General features: G+C 38.5%; 1 protein-coding gene across 16 annotated transcripts in view; it reads left to right on the top strand.

Moving 5' to 3' along the window:
- LOC129778078 (uncharacterized) overlaps window positions 1-21,251 on the top strand; it is a 171,267-nt gene that overhangs the window by 3,355 nt on the left and 146,661 nt on the right. For 13 of the 16 annotated variants that reach the window (XM_055784732.1, XM_055784737.1, XM_055784739.1 and 10 more), the window contains exon 2: window positions 8,222-8,723. In XM_055784732.1, the coding sequence (XP_055640707.1) occupies window positions 8,222-8,723 (502 nt within the window). Of the gene's footprint in view, window positions 1-8,221; window positions 8,724-16,904; window positions 17,704-21,251 lie in introns of those variants that run through there. The other 3 variants (XM_055784742.1, XM_055784747.1, XM_055784746.1) reach the window with 3 other exon arrangements.

The following is a 21,251-nucleotide window of genomic DNA, read 5'->3' as shown; positions in this document are numbered from 1 at the left end:
TATTAGGGAACACATTTCGGTGGGAACAAAAGCTCCCCCTACTTTCGTGTGTTCTTTTTCTTCTTTTTGGCTTTAAGAGGGTTTAAACTTTTCAGTTCACTCGCCTCTAGGCTCTTTCGTGTGTTTGCAATGCCGATTTCGCTGCTTGGTTTTAAAGTCTGTGTTAGGGAACATTTTTCGATGAGAACAAAAGTCCCCCTACTTTCATGTATTTGCAATGCTTATTTCCCCGAGGCTGCTTGGTTTTGATGGCCGTGTTAGGAAAACCGTAAATCGGGCCAATCAAAACGATGCAGTTAGGGCGTTTAGATAACGCCTAATATTTTACAGTTATTCAATTGTGTATCTAATGAAAAACAACATTTTGTTAGTTGCGATAGATGCGTAGAAATATTCTCTATCAAGTGATGCAAACATCTCTCCTATCCAGTACGAAATGTTCGAGCTATAAGCATTCGAAATCTTTAATTTTTTCCTGCATGTTCTGTGTTTAGGTTTTCATTTTACCCTCCATATATTCCGGTTAGACGTAGTCCCACGTCAAAAATGATTTTGTTTTCCCAACAATTGATTGTACACTCTGTCCAACTTCTATAAGACCAGGTGATGATCTTGAGAATTTGTGTCATTGAAAACAATCAATGCTTCAATTTATATTCTAGTGTGTAGGTATTGGTGGATGCCATACACTCCATGATTTTCATTTGTGTGTGTGCAAGCGCTGAGCGTAAACGAATATATTTGTATTTTTCGAATGTCAAGTTTGTATAAGACCAGTTACATTTTCGTTGTAATAAAAAATGCCGAAGGGAAAAGTGCTCACGGAGAGAGAAAAAAGACGAATCGATGCATTGCCGGATTAGACTATCCCACCAAATAGTGCTCAATTATTTGGAGAATCTTCAAAGATACGGTAAGCCGGGATAAGCGGGAAATAGTTAACACATCTTCGAATACCTCGAAATCGCTTATGCAAATCAAACAATATTTCAATTCGAATGTTTCTCAGGTGACAATTCGTCAAGTTTTGGTAGAAAGTCCTCACATAAAGTGGACTTAAAAGGTAAATCTCCTAATCTTACACCATCTCACATTGGAAGACGTCTGAGTTTTGCCAAAACTCACATGAACTGACACTTGGGCATAGTATGTTGTGACAAAGAATTTTTCCATTTTGCAATATACCAAAACGAAAAGTTCTTCAATGTATAAGTTTTCTTCACTGACGAAAAAAAGTTCAATTTCGATGGTCCTCATGGTTTCAACGGGCACTGGCGTGATTTACGGAAGAAGGAACAGTATTTTTCACCCAGGAATTTTGATGGAGGCTCGTGTATGATTTGGGCGGGATTCTGCGCAACCGGAAAGCTCAAGATAGCTTTCACATCATTCAAAGATCACATACATGTTCTGGAATCCTCTCTCCTACCGTTTTTTCGAGGATACCGTCGCAAAAAAATCACATTCCGGCAAAACAATGCTACTGTTCATACCAGCAAAGAAACTAAGCAATGGATTAAGGACCGAAAACTTAATTCAATGGTCGGCCCGCTCTCCAGACTTGAATCCTGTTGAAAATCTTAAGGGGATCCTTGTACGCCGAATCTACACTGAGGGAAAGCAAGAAATAGCAAGGTTGCCAATTATTGACATTTAGATCAGCCGATCGTTTTCAATTTTTCATTGATAATACTTATGAATTTTGAAGTGGTCTTATAGAAACTCGACAGCTGAAATTATCATATTTAAGTACAATAAATAAACAAACAACTCTTTTGAACGAAATTGACGTTAAATATACTTTATTCTATGCATTTAACAATGTGTGAATGTATCTTGTTGAAATTCTAACTGTTTGTGCTGCAACGAAATAGAGTCACTCGATTACATATGATTTGATTATATACAATTTTGGACTCGATTATATAAAGTTTGGAAAAAAATAATTTTGTTTATATTTCAAATCTCATTTCAAGAATAAATGTTACCTTTCAACGTTAAGGTGTAATTCAAGTGGCTATTACATGTACAGTGGGGTAAAAAATGTGATTTTTGAAGATTTTGCTTGAATTTTCACCAGGAATTGTTTATATCAACGAAATCTAGTGTAATATAATTTGTTAGGATGATATTAATAATAACACATTACAATTATTAACATCAAGTTTTTCACTTCCAAAATGTTATTAAAATTCACTAAATAAGATGTTTTACTACTATATCCTGTACTAAATTTTCTCATCTTTCACATGAAAGCAACATAATCGACTTCCGTAGCGTGCTCTGTAATGTAGCGACAGTTTGAGGTAACAGTGCGTGCAGTGAGTGCGAAACAAAAAAAAAGTTCTATAACTTTGTCATTGTTGAAATTGGAACATATGCATAAAAGGATTTTTTTTTCATCAAATATGATCGTCTATCACCTCCAGAGAGAATCTGGATAAATTTATTTTTTCATGTGAGAAAGGTGTTTTCTGACCTTGAGGGGATGAATCAAAAATCAAATTCCTCTTTTATATTCAAGAAACGAAAAACATATGCAAAAAAAACGAATAAAAAAAATTTTGTTGACCCATACGCAGAAGACAACAATACTCGTAACGCTCATTCCGCATATCAGGATAAGAATCGATCATTTGTGGATCTATGAGTTTGTTCTGAAATTGATCCGAAACTTTCGTCACTGCCAGTCAGAAGCTTTTCAAACCATGTCCAAATTTGTTCTTTAATATAAGGTAAATATTATCTTGTTGCCAGATCGAATTTAGAAAACTCTCTTCGGGCTAGAGGAAGGCAGCCCAATGTGCCGGTGAGAGATGTGTTGGCTCGGTTAGACCTTGATTACATGTCCCAAATATATGTCTTCCTAAAAGTTATCGATCTTCGTGTCTGATTGTCCTTATATCCTTATATTCTCCTTTTCCATGTAAATACATATTAGATATAAGATAGGCTTAAGAATTGAGTGTAATGAATGTGAGTGTGAATGTGAGAGTGAACATTGTCAACATATCCTTTTATCCCTTCCTTCTTCTGAAGAAAATATGTCACCCTTCTAAACTCGAGTAGACCGCGAGTAATCGGTTTTCTACACCATTAACATTAGAATTAAGGAAAAATGTTTATATATACTTGTAACAATACAGTCAGGAGTTTGGCTCCTTTAAACTTATGTAACTGAGCCTGTAAAAATAAACGATTTAATAAAAAAAAAATAAGGTAAATATATTTCAAGTTTAACTTATTGGAAAAAATCTTGACAAATGCTGTACAATTTCCTATTTTTATGGTCTTCTGTACTGTGTCGTCGTCTGTTCCATCATCATTCACTTACGATAGTGTTTCGAACATTGCGCAGTTGTTCGATTGAACATTACACTTCAGATTTGGAAATGTTTGCCGAGGGTATTTTAGTATTTTAGGGTCTCCAATAAAGTTTTTGTGGCAATTTTTACTAGTCATTGTCATCTTTAAAAGGAAGTAAATGTGCAATATTCCCATGCACAATTCCCCCCTTTTAATGACCAAACTCCCCACCGGTTGAAAATCACTGGAATAAGGGAACCGCGCGTAAGACGGACAATGGGGGTATGATGGACAGGTGGTTGATTTGTATAGTTGTCGTATAAATTGTTGATGGGGACTCCTTCTATATGCTATTTTATAATATTTAAACCATCCTATGACAATGAATACTGATCAAAAGTGGAATAGAGAAACAAAAACCGAAACTCAAAAATGATTTTGCGTGTGGATGTAATTTTTGCGGCTTCAATATTAAGCATTTTGAGTTATTTTATTGCAAATTTGTATTCGCGAATGGTTATATTTCGGTTTGTGAGTTGACAGAGGAGCGATGTTAGGTAGGGTAACACAGGGTGAGTTGGACATACGGGGTGATTTGGACCACCCCTTTATCTCAAAAAGTACGGCTCAACTTGGATTTTTTATAATGTCATTTTCTTTTATTATTGAACCGTATGTAACTAACGTAAAAAAAACTTTGGTAAAATTCGATAGGTGGAAGGAAACGGTAGCATGAACACAACAAGCACTTTGATTGTCAAAAAATGTGAGTTTTCCGATCGTGGTTTTAAGGTTTTTCCCGCTGATCAAACAAACTTTTCGTGTATTGTGCAGTCTACAGAAGAGGAACAATTTCACGCAGCGAAACTGTAAGTTTGATAACAATCAATGAAATTAATTGTATTTTAATGTTTGCATGTTGTGTGGGGTGACATGGACACGTTTCTGTGGGGTGAATTTGTCCTACAGGTTTGAGGCTTTTGCACCCGTGGCCGAGTGGTTAGCGTCCCACACTATCATGCCGGGTGTTCGGGTTCGATTCCCGTTCTGGTTGGGGGATTTTTCGTCAAAGAAAATTCTTCCGGCTTGCACTGTGGTCACGCGTATTCTAGAGCTTGCCACTTTAGAGTACATTCAAGGTGTGTTATTCGGCATAGAAATCTCAACCAAGTATTAATGAACGACGCTAGTTAATGAATACGTTGAGACGGCAAAAGTTCCACAGGGAACGTTAACGCCATTCAAGAAGAAGTTTGAGGCTTTTCTTTGATCTAATTGATTCCAGATGTCACGGAATTACAAAAAGACGATGGGCAAACAACGTTGGAAGAAGGAGCAGCTTGAAAGAGCAACGTAGGCCATAAAGAACAGATTTTCTTGGACCAAGCATCGAAAGTGTTTGAAAATGCTCGAACAACAGTGAAAAGATCCATACAGAATTCGAGATGGGCTCAACGCAATTTTTGTGGTCTGGAATATGGCCAAGACACCTGGTGTCGATCCCAGAACACTGTTACTGATTGTAACATTATCCCAACATACTTTACATAAACATAAGTATGTTTTTTTCGATGAAACAAACACTGGACCAAATCACACCACAGACGGTCCAAATCACCCCGCATCAAATTTTAATGTCCAAAAATCATCCCTTTTATTTTATGATACATTTGGTAGTTTGAAGCTTGATATAATGATTGAACATTATTGATTGAGAGAAACAAGTGTAGCTCAGTTTTTTTTTTTTTTTTTTTTTTATCTGTATTATAGTGATTTTCAACTCATTTGGCTGGTTCGTCACTTTTTACTTCCATTTTTGGAAGAATGTCAGGAGTGAGAATTGAACTCGTGACCTTTAGCGTGAGAGGCATGGATGTTACCACTACGCCAGATCGCCTCCCAGTGTAGCTCAGTGTATAATGTGACATTTTTTATTTAGACCGTATTGGTTTGGAAATATTAGGCGATTTGCTTAGGTGGTCCAAATTCCCCCCTTTTCCCCTATGTACGGAAAAGTAAATTCATTCGTAAGTGGTAAATTTAAATTATTCGAATAATTGGACTGGTGGGATTGAAATGGACAGTCATATCCATAATCACATCCAATGTATGATTGAAAGTTAAGGGAAGAATATTCAACTCTTTTTATATTGCTTTCTCTTTTTGTTCTATTTCAGTTACTGGACACACAAACACTGAGAGAGAGCAAAATTATTCCTCTCACGTGCGATAAACTTCTACGTCCATTATACCCGATCGATAAAAATGTTCTACTTTTCGGCTTGTTTTAATTTCAGTATAAAACATCGAAAACACATTTTTATAAAACATTTGGCCAATTATTCCGAAAACCAGTATATTGAACTGTAAGAAACTGCTTTTAAGTTGGTTTGAAGTACGCCACTCCTGTTTTGTCCCCTATTACGTAGCCTATGCCTTGACAGATGCAGAAAAAAATACGCTTCGCCCCCAGACTACAATATGGACTGGAAAGTCCCGGGATTTTCCAATAGATGGCGCCACTAAAAATGAACAAGATTCATTTCGAGAGGTTCATCTGTCACTAGCTTATGTGTGAAGTTTCATGACATTTCGTTTAGTTGTTCATAAACTACAGTTGTTTAAGTGTCACTACCTCAGCATTCGTATAGAAAATGGAAAAAGAAGAATATCGTATTTAGATCAAACATTGTTTTTTTGATGAGAAAAACTCCTGAACTGCTGAATGCAGTGGTTTTTTTTTCCAAAATATATATTTTTATCAAGGCTTATATGGCGTTAGCCTCACGGGGCCGGGAGTTCAATACTTTGACAATTTTTCTTATTATCTATGTTAGTAATATGTAACCGATTACTCGCGGTTGGCTCGAGGTTAGTATTACAAGTGTTTTCGTAATTCGGATGTTGCTGTCTCCAATGCTCTGTACGTGTGCCCGACACAGGATACTTCCTATTGGGATGCAGCTGACCCTTAATCAGCAACGCCCCCCTAGTCTGTACCTCATATCTAGCGTGGTGCGTCTTTCTCGACTCGAGGAATCCAGGATAGAATGGTCACTAACCGGCGCAATCATCAGTTCATGTAGAGTTGTTATGAGCGGTACAACCTTTGGCTTTTGTTGAATGATCAGTGGACTGCACAATCTTTGGTCCATGTATCTGTAAAGAGTGTGTGTATGTATTGCCGCGACGATGCAGTGATTGACGAAATGTTATTCCACTTCTGCTCCTTCGAGAACAAACAGTTTATCGATGGAATCCAGAAATCGCAAAACACGTGCATCGAATCGTTTTGAACGATCGTAAAATAAAGTTACGCGAGTTAGCTGAGACCGTAGGCATTTCAAAAGAACGAGTAGGATATATTTTGCACGACATTTTGGACATAAGAAAGCTATCCGCGCGATGGGTGCCGCGTTTACTGACCGTCGACCACAAACAGCGGCGCGTTGATGATTCAACAGCCGGTTTGGCGTTGTTGAAGCGTAATCTTTCGACGTTTGGTGACAATGGATGAAACGTGGATCCATTACCACACTCCTGAGTCCAATGGGCAGTCTGCAGAGTGACACTGAAGCATATTTCAAAGACTTAGACGTTTCGTACTACAGAAAGGGGATCGAAATGTTGGAAACTCGCTATACCAAGTGTATTGCAAAAAAACTATTGTTTTTATTATAAATCCCTGCACTTTTCAGCCCATGAAATATTTCCACGGAACGATCCAACTTATCATCCTCTTTGTATCATCACAAGCTCTTAGAATTGCAATTTTCAAGTTCCGGGCACGCTACAATGCAGCGGATGTTAATTTTTTGTATGATGCAAGGACCTATTGACTGTCCTGAACTTCTCGCACAAATTTCGGTAAATCGCGAATTTGACACTCTATTAGCAATCGCGTACCATAAAGCAAACCATCACCCCCACAACAACCCATTTAATTCATGTATTTGCCTGCCAATGCTGTCTGTGATGAATTTGATTTTAGTTTTACAAAAACGTTTTGAAACTTAAAAGTAAAATCATAATCAGACACAAATTTCGTTCTAGTAGACTTGTAGAAGCGTATTACACCATTAGCACTAGCAGGTCAAATACTAGGAAAGACAGATTCTGTCCCGAATTTGATCTCTCTGACTCGTAAGGATTACGAAGACATATAAAAAATCTTTTTAAGAGCGGAAGTAGATGCACAACCCATATCAGGCAATCGAACTATCAAACACTCCCGACTATGGTAGATTGGAATTAATATAAATCAACAAAACTTCCCGGTCTCCTTTTATATGAAAAGAGATCTTAGGCAACTGCCGAATCAATCTTAGATAAATTGATGATCACAGTTGGAACGCACCTTGCAAACTGTTGCAGGCTGGGAGATACCGCACCAATTACATTCTCCATTGTCATATCTTCATTCGTAACAATTTGAACGAAATTCATTGGAAAAACAGTATTGTACCAACGTCCAACATGAATCTTTATTTGTTATTGTCAAGCAATCATCAGATAAATTTAAATTCCAAACAATCCAATCAATTCTCATTTATCTCATTAAGCTATTGACTCAGTTAACTTCATCACGTATTCATATAAGCATCATTATTATGACCAAACGTGTCTGCCTATTCACTTGCGTTTATGGAGCGTGAAACCGATGCTCAAAAGCAAAGAACTCGATGGATCTTTATATCCGCCAGATAACATCCTATATAATTGTGATTCTAATTTGAGATTATTTGATGCTCGGGTTTATCCAATCCACGTTTCAAGTGGTACACTAGCTCTTTTTTTAAGTGGCCCATTTTCTCTTCTCGCATTGCTTCATTTTCCTACTCATGCATGATTAAATCTAGCACTGTAATAATGTTATTCATCGCCAATGTTGCATTCCGTTGTTTTGTTTTCGCAGAGCCCGGCACCGATTTGCATGTTCTATTTTGCCCATCCCTTTGGCATCTCGTCGCCAGCTACGACCTCCACACCCAGCAAGTCAGCGGCCCCGATACCGCCGAAACCCACGGAACCCAACCATCGCAAGTCGGCTCCACAACCAGCACCGAATTGCAAACAACAGCCGCCAAAAACGGAAATAGTTCGTCAGCGCCCGGAAAATCGGGAGGATTCGAAGAAAACCTCCGTCGTTACGATTCGGAACGAAAAACCCGCACCAAAGTCAATCAAACCAGAGAACCGGGTAAAATTGAAAAAGGCCAAAAATAGCTCCAATTTATCGGTAGCTGCCGGGGCCACCCAAACCACATTGTCAGTGAAACCACATTCGAAGGCGAAGAGGCGTCCGAATGTGGCTGAGCTTGACACGAGGCAAACCACGTTGATACCGTGGCCGAGCACTATTTGGAATCGGGACTTTCTGATACCGCCACTGCTGCAGGTGTTGGCGAAACAGCACGGTAAGTTCAATTGATTTCATTCCACGCTATGTATTGCATTATTATTAATTTGATGAAACCTTGGAACCAATTCATAGAATTAAAACCTGAGTAGATTTCGAATGTAACGCGATGTTCCATTTGTTGATAACCCCTGTTCATTATCGTTGAATTATTGCTGCCACGAACACTTGGCACTCATTCTCTTCAGCACGTGTGAGCGAAGCGATAGTAGCAAACGGACTCATTCTCAGCGGAGAAACAAAACTCTTGCCAAGGAACATTGTACGAACAAAAAACGTAAACAAAACCGAAACGATTAGAGCCATTCAATGGTCGTCTTCCAAAAAGGGTTCTTATAGGTTGGTTGGCTTCAAGTGGGGAATTTGACTGCTCGTGTTAGTCGTCTCTATGCTTTCTGGTGCCCCCAATTCATTAATTGGCCATCATTATTTTAGCCGGCCGGTAGCGTGTTTAATTTCAAAAGCATTTCTAGTGGGGTATAACTTTTTGGGGTTTTTGGGCCAGAAATAGGGGGTCTGGTGTCGAAAGCATTAGTGGTTGATTTATGATACCCATATCTGTCCGGACATCGTATACATCGTCCTACTATTATGCGTAAAGGACGCTAACGAGATTTAAACATTCGAAATAACCCAATTAGCACTGATACACAATTTTAAATCGCAGTATTCATCCATTTCAAATATCGTAAAATACAATATTTGAAGCTCACTACATACACTACATTTGAAGCTCAGTACATACCACGCGTGCGAATGGTGTATACATAGTGTAAAGGTGTTATCTAACACAGGAGTTCTCAAAGTGATCGATATCGACCCCTAGGGGTCGTCGAGATCTAAAGATCGACTGTTAATTAACATAATTTTCAAGATATTGCATAAATTGTGATACGTGAACCAACTTATTATAACAATGGCTAATATAATAGTAGAGAGTATTGTTTTTGTTATTTGTATTAATAATTATTAATTACACCTGATATTTACTGATTTTTATGTTTATTTATTGATGAGAAGATTACGTCAATTGGCTATAGGGGTCGATGGTGTCACTTCAATCTGGAAAAGGGGTCTCTGGCCAAAATAGTTTGAGAATCCCTGATCTAACACGTAGCGCAGTGAGTTTCCAAAATAAAAATAAAAATATCAAAATGGTGACCATATTTTTTTTGACGTAGAACTACGTCTTTCATGAACGGTGCCAAACCAGAAAACAGGTCACGTTTTTATGAAATAAAGTTAACGGTAATATCTATTTTCGCTGTGAACGAATTCCCATGATTTGCATACCAATCGAATCGGTAATTCTCTAAGATGTGTTTGATATGCTATACGTTACAATTCGCTAATCTCTGGACGGTTTAAATTCATGGAAACTGGAAGAACTTCCTTTTTTCCCGCACATTCGTTCTGCCGATTTGTGTGCCAACCCTACCCGCAGTGTTTGCCAAATGATCCATTCTCTGAAAAAATCGCTTTCGTTCGTTCAAATATGATCATACAGAAATCATTTCCCCCAGCGGCATTCTTTTGTTTTTACGTGCTACAAATCACGACACAAAATAGAACGGTTTCCCCTAGCATCAGTTCGCACTTCATGATACACCAGCACGCAAGCAAACCCATCATATAGGCATTCTGTGCAGAAAGTTTATTTTCTTCTTTGCCTCTAACATATACATATCGAACCTCTCCATGCATCATGAAACAGCAGGATCGTACGGACTACGCAAAGCGAATGATTCATATTCAGCTAATGTAGCAGATCCTGATTTTTAAGTTTCAGAGAGTGCAAACTATATGATTATTTAACTAGATAGAGGTTCAGGAAAGGGTAGTCAGATTATATTTTTCATTTTCAACGCTCCTATTCCTTGAAATATATATATTCATATAAACCGCATAGTTTTACTAGCAACACCGCTCCAGTGAGAAACAAAAACTCTCTCGTATTATCTCTTTTCCCATTCATTGCTCTCCGCAAATGGTGACCGAATGATGACGTATTTTTTTGTATCATTTTTTGCTTTGCACTTGTCTGTGCAGTGGGTTTCGCTATAATAGAACGGGACGATATATGCGGTTCAAACTTGTATGCAGGCTTCGAAAATGGTGTGCGATGTTTGATACAGCTCGAATATGCAAACAACAGTCTTCGCTCCTCTCTTGGTTTAATCATTTAGTGTAACACAAGTGATTACTGCCATTCATACAAGTATCTGAATGATCCACTCATATTTGGTTATATGTTCGTGAGAGGTTACTTGCACGACACATTGTGTATCATTCGATTTTGATCGAAATCCAAACACTGCCTACCCGCATTTTTTAGAATGCTTATAACTCGAACATTTCTCAACAGATCGGAGAGATGTTTGCATCAATTGATAGGAAATATGTCTACGCGTCTATCACAATTAATAAAATGTTATTTTTCATGAGATGAACTATTGAATAACTGTAAAATGTCAAGCGTTATCTAAACACCCTAACTGTCAAGTTTCGATTGACCCGATTTACGGTTTCCCCTAGACAGACATCTTAATCGATGTACCTGTAGAAATCCGCTTTGCAAATATTCATGCAAGTCGGGGTTTTTCTTGGTGTTGAGTACTTTTGTACTCGCTTGTCGTTGTGTAGTTCGGAATGTGTTTAAGTAAACTAAGTAAACATGAGATGTGCAATAATTTCAGAGGGAAATGTAAAATGCAACATTTGACAATTCTTCCGTTCACATATTTTGGTAGTCCTAGGCATCTATCAAACATAAAAAAACGTTCATCAAATTTATTTGTAACGAAGAACATAATCTATTACAAAAATTTCGATGCTTTCTAAAATAATATTTGAAGTGGTAAACAAGTGGATTGCATAATATAATTGCGTAGTTCTACGTCGAAGATATGCGGTCGTGTCCTAGATACAACCCCTTACATTTTTTGTTTTTTTGTAGCAAAAACCATCACTTCAAATACTCATATAATATCAAAAAATCAAAATATGGAAAACAGCTATGCTTTGCGATAAGAAAGACATTTTAAAATGTTGAAAAAAACAATCAAATCCGGAGTATAGATTCTGCAATAAATATACCTTGAAGTAAAAAAACAAGGTGTCAGAGAAAAAAAATCGTTTTGACCTCACCTACACTGCGATGCGATGAAGTAAATTATTTAGAAATTATTTACTTCATGTTTTTGGGTCGTTAACATTTTTGGTGTTATAACCCGAAATTTTTCGATTGTCCAAGTTGGGGTCCCCCTCATCTTTTTGTGTTCGTGTGTCTGCTCTTAGGAACATACTACATTTGACCATACATTTTACACTTTTACACTTTTCTAAGCGGATTGAAATGTTTAATGAACTTATTCACGAGTTAGCCTTTTGCGGTCACGAATTAGCCTTTTGCGGTCGGAAATAATTTCCCTTGGAGGAGATCCTCTTATCTTTCCACGCCAATAATCTTTTGTTTACACCGAGTACCGTTATCTATTATCCATAGAAACTGCGTATTAGTTCGTGCACAAGTTCACTAAACATTGAAAATCGTTCAGAAAAATGTGAACTATTACATATAGTTGGATATAAAATTTAGTATGATTCTTGCTGTGGTGGCTGAGAGCAGACATACGACCGCAAAGTGTTAATACGGGTCTTCTGTGAATAATATATAACAGTATTCGGTATAAACAACGGATTATTAGCGTGGAAAGATAAAATGATCTCTTCCAAGTAAAGTTCATTTCAACCAGTACGACACCCATATCAACACTTAATACGACCGACAGAGATTTAATACGCAACATTTGATTGCACACTGCCAGACGCTCCGATCGAGATGGAGCATATGTCTTGATTTGACCGAAACCCAAATTAACAATTAAGGTGCCTTCAGCATCGCCAGAGCGATGCTATATCAATGTTTTCCAGTCTTGGGCAACTAGTGAACATTGTAGGACTCGGTAACTATAACGATTTGTAAGCTTTTTTTCGATGGTGGTAGAAATACACTCGAGGTTGTGCATCGATCTGGTTTAGAACAAGCCCCGGATCGTTGCTGACTTTACTTCACGGAATGAATTACACAACCCAGAGAAGTTGAACACTGTTACCTCTGGGCGTGTGGCTTATGTGCCACCTCGCGAGAGGACCATTCCTTGTGAGACTCAACATTCAGAACATCTCATGTCTTTTATAGATATTGAAACACGGTCCATCTATCTCCAATTTTCTCAGCGTTAGACCTAATAGCGAATTGCTGGTGCAATAAAACGAGCAAATTGGAAAAACTTATTATTAGGTAGGTTAAAAAATGGTGCCGATTTTTCCAAAAATCATTCAATGTTTGCGCATTATAAAATTGGGTCTGAAAATGATTAATAATCATGAAAAAAAACGGTTCTAACGTAAAACAAAAGTTTATTGTATGTATTAGTTTTAAATGATAATGGAAATCGCTTTTAAAAATATTTTTATTGAATTTTCATGAGTATTCTTTCTCATATATAGAGAGGCTAGTTGGTCACATAACAGCGGGCCTAGTTGGGCATACGAATAGCCAAAGCCCGAAATCTTCGAAGGTGAAAAATGAAGACCGACTCTACTCTCAGTAGCTTCGCTTCGACTAGAACTGCTTCGGCAGTCGCCCACAACAAAAAGTGACTTGACTAGAAAATGAATTGACTAGCGTTGACTAGCGAGGATGCCTGGTGAACTAGTCCAGTCAGTGGTTATTTTAACTGACTCGACGAATGAATACAAATCTACCTCTTCATTCAACTAACTTCAATCCACACTTCCATTTCCCCCTGACACTAATTTTATATCCACGTACGCAATCTTATTTTACGTCCATATAAAGAGGAACTAAAACACGATTTCTGATGCAAAAAAGAAATTACCCCATCAGTGGACAGTTTATTGTCTACCCTTCGTGAACTCAAACCAACGAACTTAGACATTTATCAAGTATGCTATAAAGGTCATCGTGTTAGTTTTAGTTAATAGCGTGCAAAATAGCGCACACACACTGCACGCTATTTTATACGTGTGAGTAATTTTCGTGTACGATACAAAAGAATCTAGCTCACCTGTAGCGTATGTCAAACCACGTTAAACTCAAACATCGCTGCATGCATAAATATACTAAGAGAGAGAGGAACGAATTCGTTTTGGGGGAAGTCACTTCAAAATGCAATGAGGATTTGACTGGGAAGAATGAAATGATATAGTCGAGTCGGTAGAGGGAGATAGCGACTGAACGCCAGACTGACGGTTGAGTCGTTTTGGCGGAGAAACTGCGTGAAGAAGCCAAAAGTCATGACTAACTGAATACGGATATAGTCAGTCAGATAGTCAGCTGACTATCCTCAGTTGACTATGATTATGCAGAGCCCTGCGTTGTAGAAATTGGTTATTTACCACTGACTGGACTAGTTCACCAGTCATCCTCGCAAGTCAACGCTAGTCAATTCATTTTCTAGTCAAGTCACTTTTTGTTGCCGGCGACTGCCGATGCAGTTCTAGTCGAAGTGAAACTACTGAGAGTAGAGTCGGTCTTCATTTTTCACCTTCGAAGATTTCGGACCCTGAGCAAGATACTCACAATCAACAGAATGACAGAGTATATGCAGCGAATTTTGCTGATGTTCTCAGAAATAAAATGACAGTGCAGTGGTTCCAAAATGTGTCGGGAGTGATGGTATGGGTGGCATTTCACAAAATGTCAAGCATCCTCTACTTTTCATCGAGCCAGGAGTAAAAATCAATACTAATTACTACATAGAGCATTTTTTGAAGAACCACAACCATGCCTCGACATTGATTCCAGACGGAAATTACCGTTTTCAACAGGACTCTGCACCTTCTCATCAGTCGAAAGCAACACAGGAGTTCTGTCGCCAGAATTTGTCCCATTTCATATCATCCCAAGAATGGCCTGTCTCATCACTTAATCCTTCGGGTGCTTATACACTGTTTGACCGAAGTCAAATATTTGACCCTTTTTGACAGATAAAATTCGGTCAACGTATACTGATCAAATATATTCGACACAACACACAACAAGCAAATAGGGGAACCCGGGGCAAGAGTGCCACCTTAAGCTGATATGCGTTTTTGATTGCTCTTTTGTTATATTTTTTCCATTTTTTTGCTGGTTTGTTCATTTATACTCCTATTTAGGTGTAGTTATACATCAAATTGTTCAAAAGTTATGTTTACTATGAAAATGTTTCATTTACAAAAATGATGTTTTTGGCTTGTATTTTTCCAGTACGGGGCAAGAGTGCCAATCTTATAAAAATATAATTTTTGATGAAAAAAGCACTGTGAAATTCAAGATGGTTCCAAAGAACGCAAACTCAAGTTCTGGTGGTGTTCACGAAAACCGACAAGCCAATCTTCTCCGGCCAATTTCGATGTTTTGTCGAAAGAGTGATCTTAATTATTTCACTCTGCGATTTTATACCCTAGGTTCGGGATATCGTGTGTTGTCAGCCCATAAAATAACTTCTGCATATTAAGGATATGACTCACGAGTTACTCCTCCTGTTGATTAGAAAACACAGTTTTAAAAGGGCCTAACTTCTGCACATATTTGGCCAATGTTCTTCTGGGCGAACTATATTCCTCCCCAGCTCGTCTCCATGATTTACAGAATGTACGGCAACAACCATAGTTTCCATCTGCCACTGGTTTCGGAACGAAACCCGTTCATATTTACAAACCATGACCACAACAAACACAACCACGATTACACTATTTGCGTTTGGTAGGTAGTAGTGGCTCCTTTTGCCCCGGAAGTTAAGAGATAACAAATTTATTTTTTATTGGAATAAATGCGTACGATTTAAATTAGTTCATACAGTAAGTTGAAGAAAAATGATTATTCTATTTTTATTTATGGGTGGAGTCATGCAAACATATAGAAACTGAGGGTATTCCGTTAATTTGCGCCTGTGCATTCTTATACAGATTGCAGTTGTAAGGAGCTCAGTTAGTATTTATCTGTTTTCCAATAAAAAATATTTAAGGTTCTGGCTGATAATATGTGAGATATATGCAGTATCTGTATAAAACAAAGCTCTGTAGTTAAATAATTGTAAAAGATGGAAATAGGCAAAATAATCAGATGGGCACTATTGCCCCGTATGGCACTCTTGCCCCGGGTTCCCCTATTCAATTTTTGGACGCCTACAATATTTCTTCGGCCTGTACTTCGAACCTGTCGGTACATGGTTAGGTTACCTTAAATATTTCATTCGAATTTTTCCATGTTCGATGTTTGACATTGTTTGTCACTGTTGAAAATTGAAGAGTGGCAAACAAAATAGTGTTTGTACGAATTTGAAACCAAACTTTATCTGTCAAAAAAATATCAAATATTTGACTCAGAACAAACGGTGTACAACCATCCTTTGGATTACTTTGCATGGAGATTTTTACATGCTCAGAAAAATTGGAAGCACAAAAGGTCACACTATTGAAACTCTTGATCAATATCTGGGACAAGAAACGTCTACGGCTGGTTATAAAGGAAAAAGGTGAACTGAGATTCTAGCTGAGCATGTAATTTCTAAATAATAAATTGTAAGTTTTCAGGAAATAATTTTTTTGTTTATTTTCAATCATTCCTTGTGTTTTTATGAACATTTATTCTACTAATAAGCAACCGTTGCCACCCTGTACATTGTAATCATAGTGATTCACAACGTTTAAAAAATTAGGAACCACTGTACTATTTTGAGTCAACACGCTTTGTCTAATTTGGCACGATTGGACATTTGATTCACGTTTGATCTCGAATAATTGAATACAATACAAGGTCTGATACAGTTACAAGTCCAGAAAAAACGAATAATAACTTCCCTCTACCACTGGTTTTATGAAATACCGCATGTCTCCATCACTCATCATCGGGAAAGTCATGAAAGAAAAAACCGGCTCTAATTCCTCGAACAGCTGTTTTTCAATCGACCCACATGTTTTTCTTCAGTCGCTCTCTTCAGCACAAGCACTCATTCTCGCGATCCCTCGGACCTGCATCGCCTCCTCCTGCACATGGTTCTCTTTGGGTACTCATTTCAGCCGGATTCGCTAAAGCGTCGGACGTAAGATTGGGGTGTTCTTCGCTGCGATTACTTGCTCCCACATCGCGAGAGTGGCATAGTTCAGACTGAATTTCCCGATGCGTTAGAACGGACGGTTTCAGTTGCTTTTCAGCAGCAAATAGTTGCAAATGTGTTTCGCATTGAACAAGTTCTCGAGCAAGAACCAGCCAATCCGTGACCTGTGGCTTCCGTGGAAAATTAATTGCCCGAGACAGGATGTGATTTACTTAAGTGGATGCAGGTGTGGATGGTTGAAATTGAAGCAACAAATCGCAAGGATTCCACTGGGAATTGGACTAAGTTTGATATTTTGCATGTTTTGGCCACATATCGGTCGGTTTGCCACCTTCCAGTAAGCAAAAGTCGATGAGTCACAAAGCGCTCGAAGCGATTTATTATTAAAAAGCTTAGCCAATCAAATATTTAACGCTTCATGGGAGAAGCTACACCGCATGTGAATGCAAGAGTTTTGTTCAAGTTGGTCGGTTACAGAAGTGAACAATGTTTCGCCATATTTAGGCCCCAGCTTTGGCCGGTGGAACGCGGTGTGTGAAGAAAACGACAAAAGTGAAACTAATGTGTGCCGGGGAATTGGCTGTTTGCGCGTCAACCGGTGCCGATGTTTTGGGTAAATAGGATGAACCGAGCGCGACTAGAAGTGTGCTATAATCATGAGTCGGCGGCCATGAAGCAAACAGCAGCCGTAAATTAATTAGACTAATTGCAAGCGTGTATACGAACATGTTAGCCCGTGCCTACCGGAACGGAGCCGAGATGTCACGACGAGTTAGCACTTGTTGAAGAATATTTCCATTTCCGATGTAGATAGGTGAAACAACATCTTGAAGAAAGTTCCAGCGAAAGGTGAGTGGAAATTGGAATTGGAAAAGAATGACTCAGGTTATATCGGGATAACCCCCGGAAGAAAAATAATAGGAAAGCCCGGAATAAGAAGAGCGTTGCGGAAATGCTGGAATAACATGTAGAAAGCACCAGCAATTGTAATATCGACATGAAGTTGCACAATTTTGCCTCGCATAAGTACAGGAAGCGAATAATTCAACTGTTATCGAAACGTATGTTGTTTCGAACGAAGGAAGACCCGCCTATCTGAATATAGTTTAGCGAGCAGATAATGCTGTATCGATCGCAAAAGTAAACTGATATTGTCATATCGCAGAAACATATCTACAGTGCCGATATTGTTTTGTACACTGCCATCATAGTTTTCGTTCTGCTTATGAAATATTTTTCTTTGTAATATCTCCAGTGTAGAGTCATTTCATGGGTGTATCCGTAACAGAGTAAGTTTAGCAATTTTTGATATCAAATATTTTGTTAAGTCTAACGACAGCATCAAAGTGATTCTACATAATGTTTTAACTCTTTGAGGTCGCTTGTGATAGAGGCGAATGAACTGCAAAGTTTAAAGCCTCTTAAAAACAAAGAAAGAAAGAAAGAAGGTCGCTTGTCTGCTCTCAGCCACCACAGCAAGGAATCGTATTAATCTTATATTTATCAGCCATGTATCAATTTAGACTTTTTCTTCACGAATCTTAACACTCCTATACTCGCGCGAAAAATCGTTATTTGTCCAGTCCAGTCTATTGTGTACTGGTGTACTGGGTACTGGTTTTTTTTACAGTTTTTCATTCAGTTTTAATAGACATTCAATTCTGCCACCTCATTGATGCTCGGTCTGTCCGACCTATACGCGAGTATAGGAAGGTTAATGTCATCGACTCTCTCTTTTGGTCATAACTCAGCTGCAAACACATTCCCAGCTGTATTTGACAATGTGGAAGATAGGTTAGAACCTCATCTATCGGATTCTATAGCAAAATCAAATTGGAACGTTTTTGCAGTTGAGTTATTAACTAAAGAAAAAGTTGATGAGAGAAATCGATCAAATCACTTACACCCCTTTCCTTCTGAGCCCCTCAATTGTTATATAAAAACACAATAAAACAATTGTTCAGTAAATGCATATTTCAAATTCACAAGAAATAAACAAATCTTATTTAGCTTGCATAATCTTACATGATACATGCTGACTACTCTGTTCAATCACTATGTTTATTTATTCTGTCCGAGTTTAAGTATTCAGGGTATTGATCAATATATTTTAGAAATTGCTGCGTTATAATCCATAGGAAATACGCATAATCCCAAATTAAATCCAGCGTATCTTCCTTGTACGTTTTTTTTTCTAGGAAAGGCTCAGAACGCGAAAATGACACATTAATAAAAGGAATTTGATGACAAAAATTCTCTAGAAACAACAGTTCAGACTGGCCTATTTTAAATTACCATAGCTACTCAGTAAATTTACTTTTGATTTTCATTTTCATTCTTCCTTATTAACTCATTACCTATTTTATTTTTTGCTTAACGCACGTTCTCTATTGCACCAAAATATATTAGGTTCTCAATTTGTTTTTATTGATTAGATAGCATAGCTAAAATGTGATATTTTGCTTAACACTATTTGACCAATAGAAGTCGTTGTTTAAAAGCTGGTCCATGTGTATATAACTCTCTCGTTATTTATCTGATTTGGAGGCGAACCCGCCTGCCAGAATTTCGGTTCCAGCCATATTAGGGACCTTCTGCTGTTCTGAACAGTGGGAAAGTTAAGATCATTCTAAGAATTGTATTCTGAGTTCCCACTGACTTATGGGTTTATTATTTGTTCATTTGCCAACAGACTAGAAACCCCAATGGTAGTCTTAGTATCTAAATTATCTCTACATAAATATTGCATTAAATTACAAAATTACATTAAAAATTTTGCATTGCCTAGTAAGTTGTCCAAAGTCAAGGTCTAAAATACATTAAAAATTTACGCTTAATACAAACACGGGACAGGTTAAAGTCGAACATAGAGACTACACGGTTGAAAATGCGCAGCAGACCTGTAACAGCACCGTAAGCACCGTAATTCGTCCGCCGGGTGGGAAACCAGAGAAGTGCAGCATTCCGAAGCTGCCTTGGACGAGCCAGAAGATTGATCCTATGGAGAATGGCAGGACAGTCGATTCGTGAGGTTTAAACGTCAGATATCACCATGGCTCGGACAGTATTCCGACGCACTTCCAGAGTGTCTAAATTGATTAGATGACAGCGGCTTTCATAGCTGGGAAGGCTATACGGATCTGGCCACGGCAGTAAATGCAAAGCGAAACGGATAAACCGTCGTTGCACGTTTTCAATGCGGTACACACTGTTCTGGTAGTACGGGTTCCAGACTTCAAAGCAATATTCCAGTATGGAGCGAACGAGGCCACAGTAAACAGCCTTCAGACAGTAAATGATTTCGTCGTTCGAAGGAAAAAATCAAGTTGTCTCGATGCCTTGTTAACAATATATGCGATGTGATCCTTGTATGTAAGTTATGCATCCAGGACCACACCAAGGTCGTTAACGCACTTCCCGCGAGGTAGAACAACGTTTGAAAGCCGGTAATCGAAGGAGATAGGATTCCGTTTTCTTGCAAACGACACGACTGAGCATTTATTGGGTTTCAGTACCATCCTATTCGTTTCACACCAAGCTGCAAAGGAGTCCAGTTGCCTTTGAAGGAACATGGCGTCGTCAATCGATCTGATGTGGCAGGAGATTTTCATGTCTTCAGCGTAAAGTAATCGGGGTCTCTCTAGATTACTGCAATCGTTGAAGTGAAATAAAAAAAAAAACAAATGGACCGAGATGGCTGACCTGTGGTATTCCGCAAAACGCTGCAAAACATGAGGATAGACTATCACCGATCTTCACGCAGTTTGTTCTGCCAGTCAGGTAAGATTGGAACCAATCCAGCAGATTACCGCAGACTCCCATGCGTTCCAACTTGGCCACTGCGATTGCGTGGCAGAGCGGGGCGAGCAGTGATTGGGCGCACTTCTTTAGTACGAATGAGGGTATCCCATCGGGGCCCGCTGACATTGATGACTTCAATTTGGCCATAGCCTTGAGGATACACTCACTGTTTACGAGAATTCGGCTCAACAAAATCTCATTAACCGGAACATTCCTGGCGGTTGTCGATACTTCTTCGGGTGATAGCGTGGCATTACCAAACATTCCCGAGAATTTGAGTGCGAAAAGTCATCGAATCTCTTCAGTATCAGTCGCAACTTCATCTTTGCAGAACATTGATGATGGCATGCCGCTTTCCTTTCGTTGACATATTTCCAGAAGGCTTTCGGGTTTGATTTCAGCTTTTGCTGGATGCGAATCTGGTGTTTGATAAAGCTGCGTCTACTTTGTAACTTATAAATTTGGTTCAGTCTACGGTAGTGTTCTCTAAGCGATAACACAACGTGATTCGCCAAACGACGTGTTCTAGCACTGGTATACTGACTGAGTGCTGCTCTCTTTAATGTCTTCATTTTTCTAAGCTCTTTTGTCAACAA

This window comes from Toxorhynchites rutilus, chromosome 3 (genome assembly GCF_029784135.1).
Source record: "Toxorhynchites rutilus septentrionalis strain SRP chromosome 3, ASM2978413v1, whole genome shotgun sequence".
Classification (NCBI taxonomy): domain Eukaryota; kingdom Metazoa; phylum Arthropoda; class Insecta; order Diptera; family Culicidae; genus Toxorhynchites; species Toxorhynchites rutilus.
This window is presented reverse-complemented; position numbering and strand designations above follow the sequence as displayed.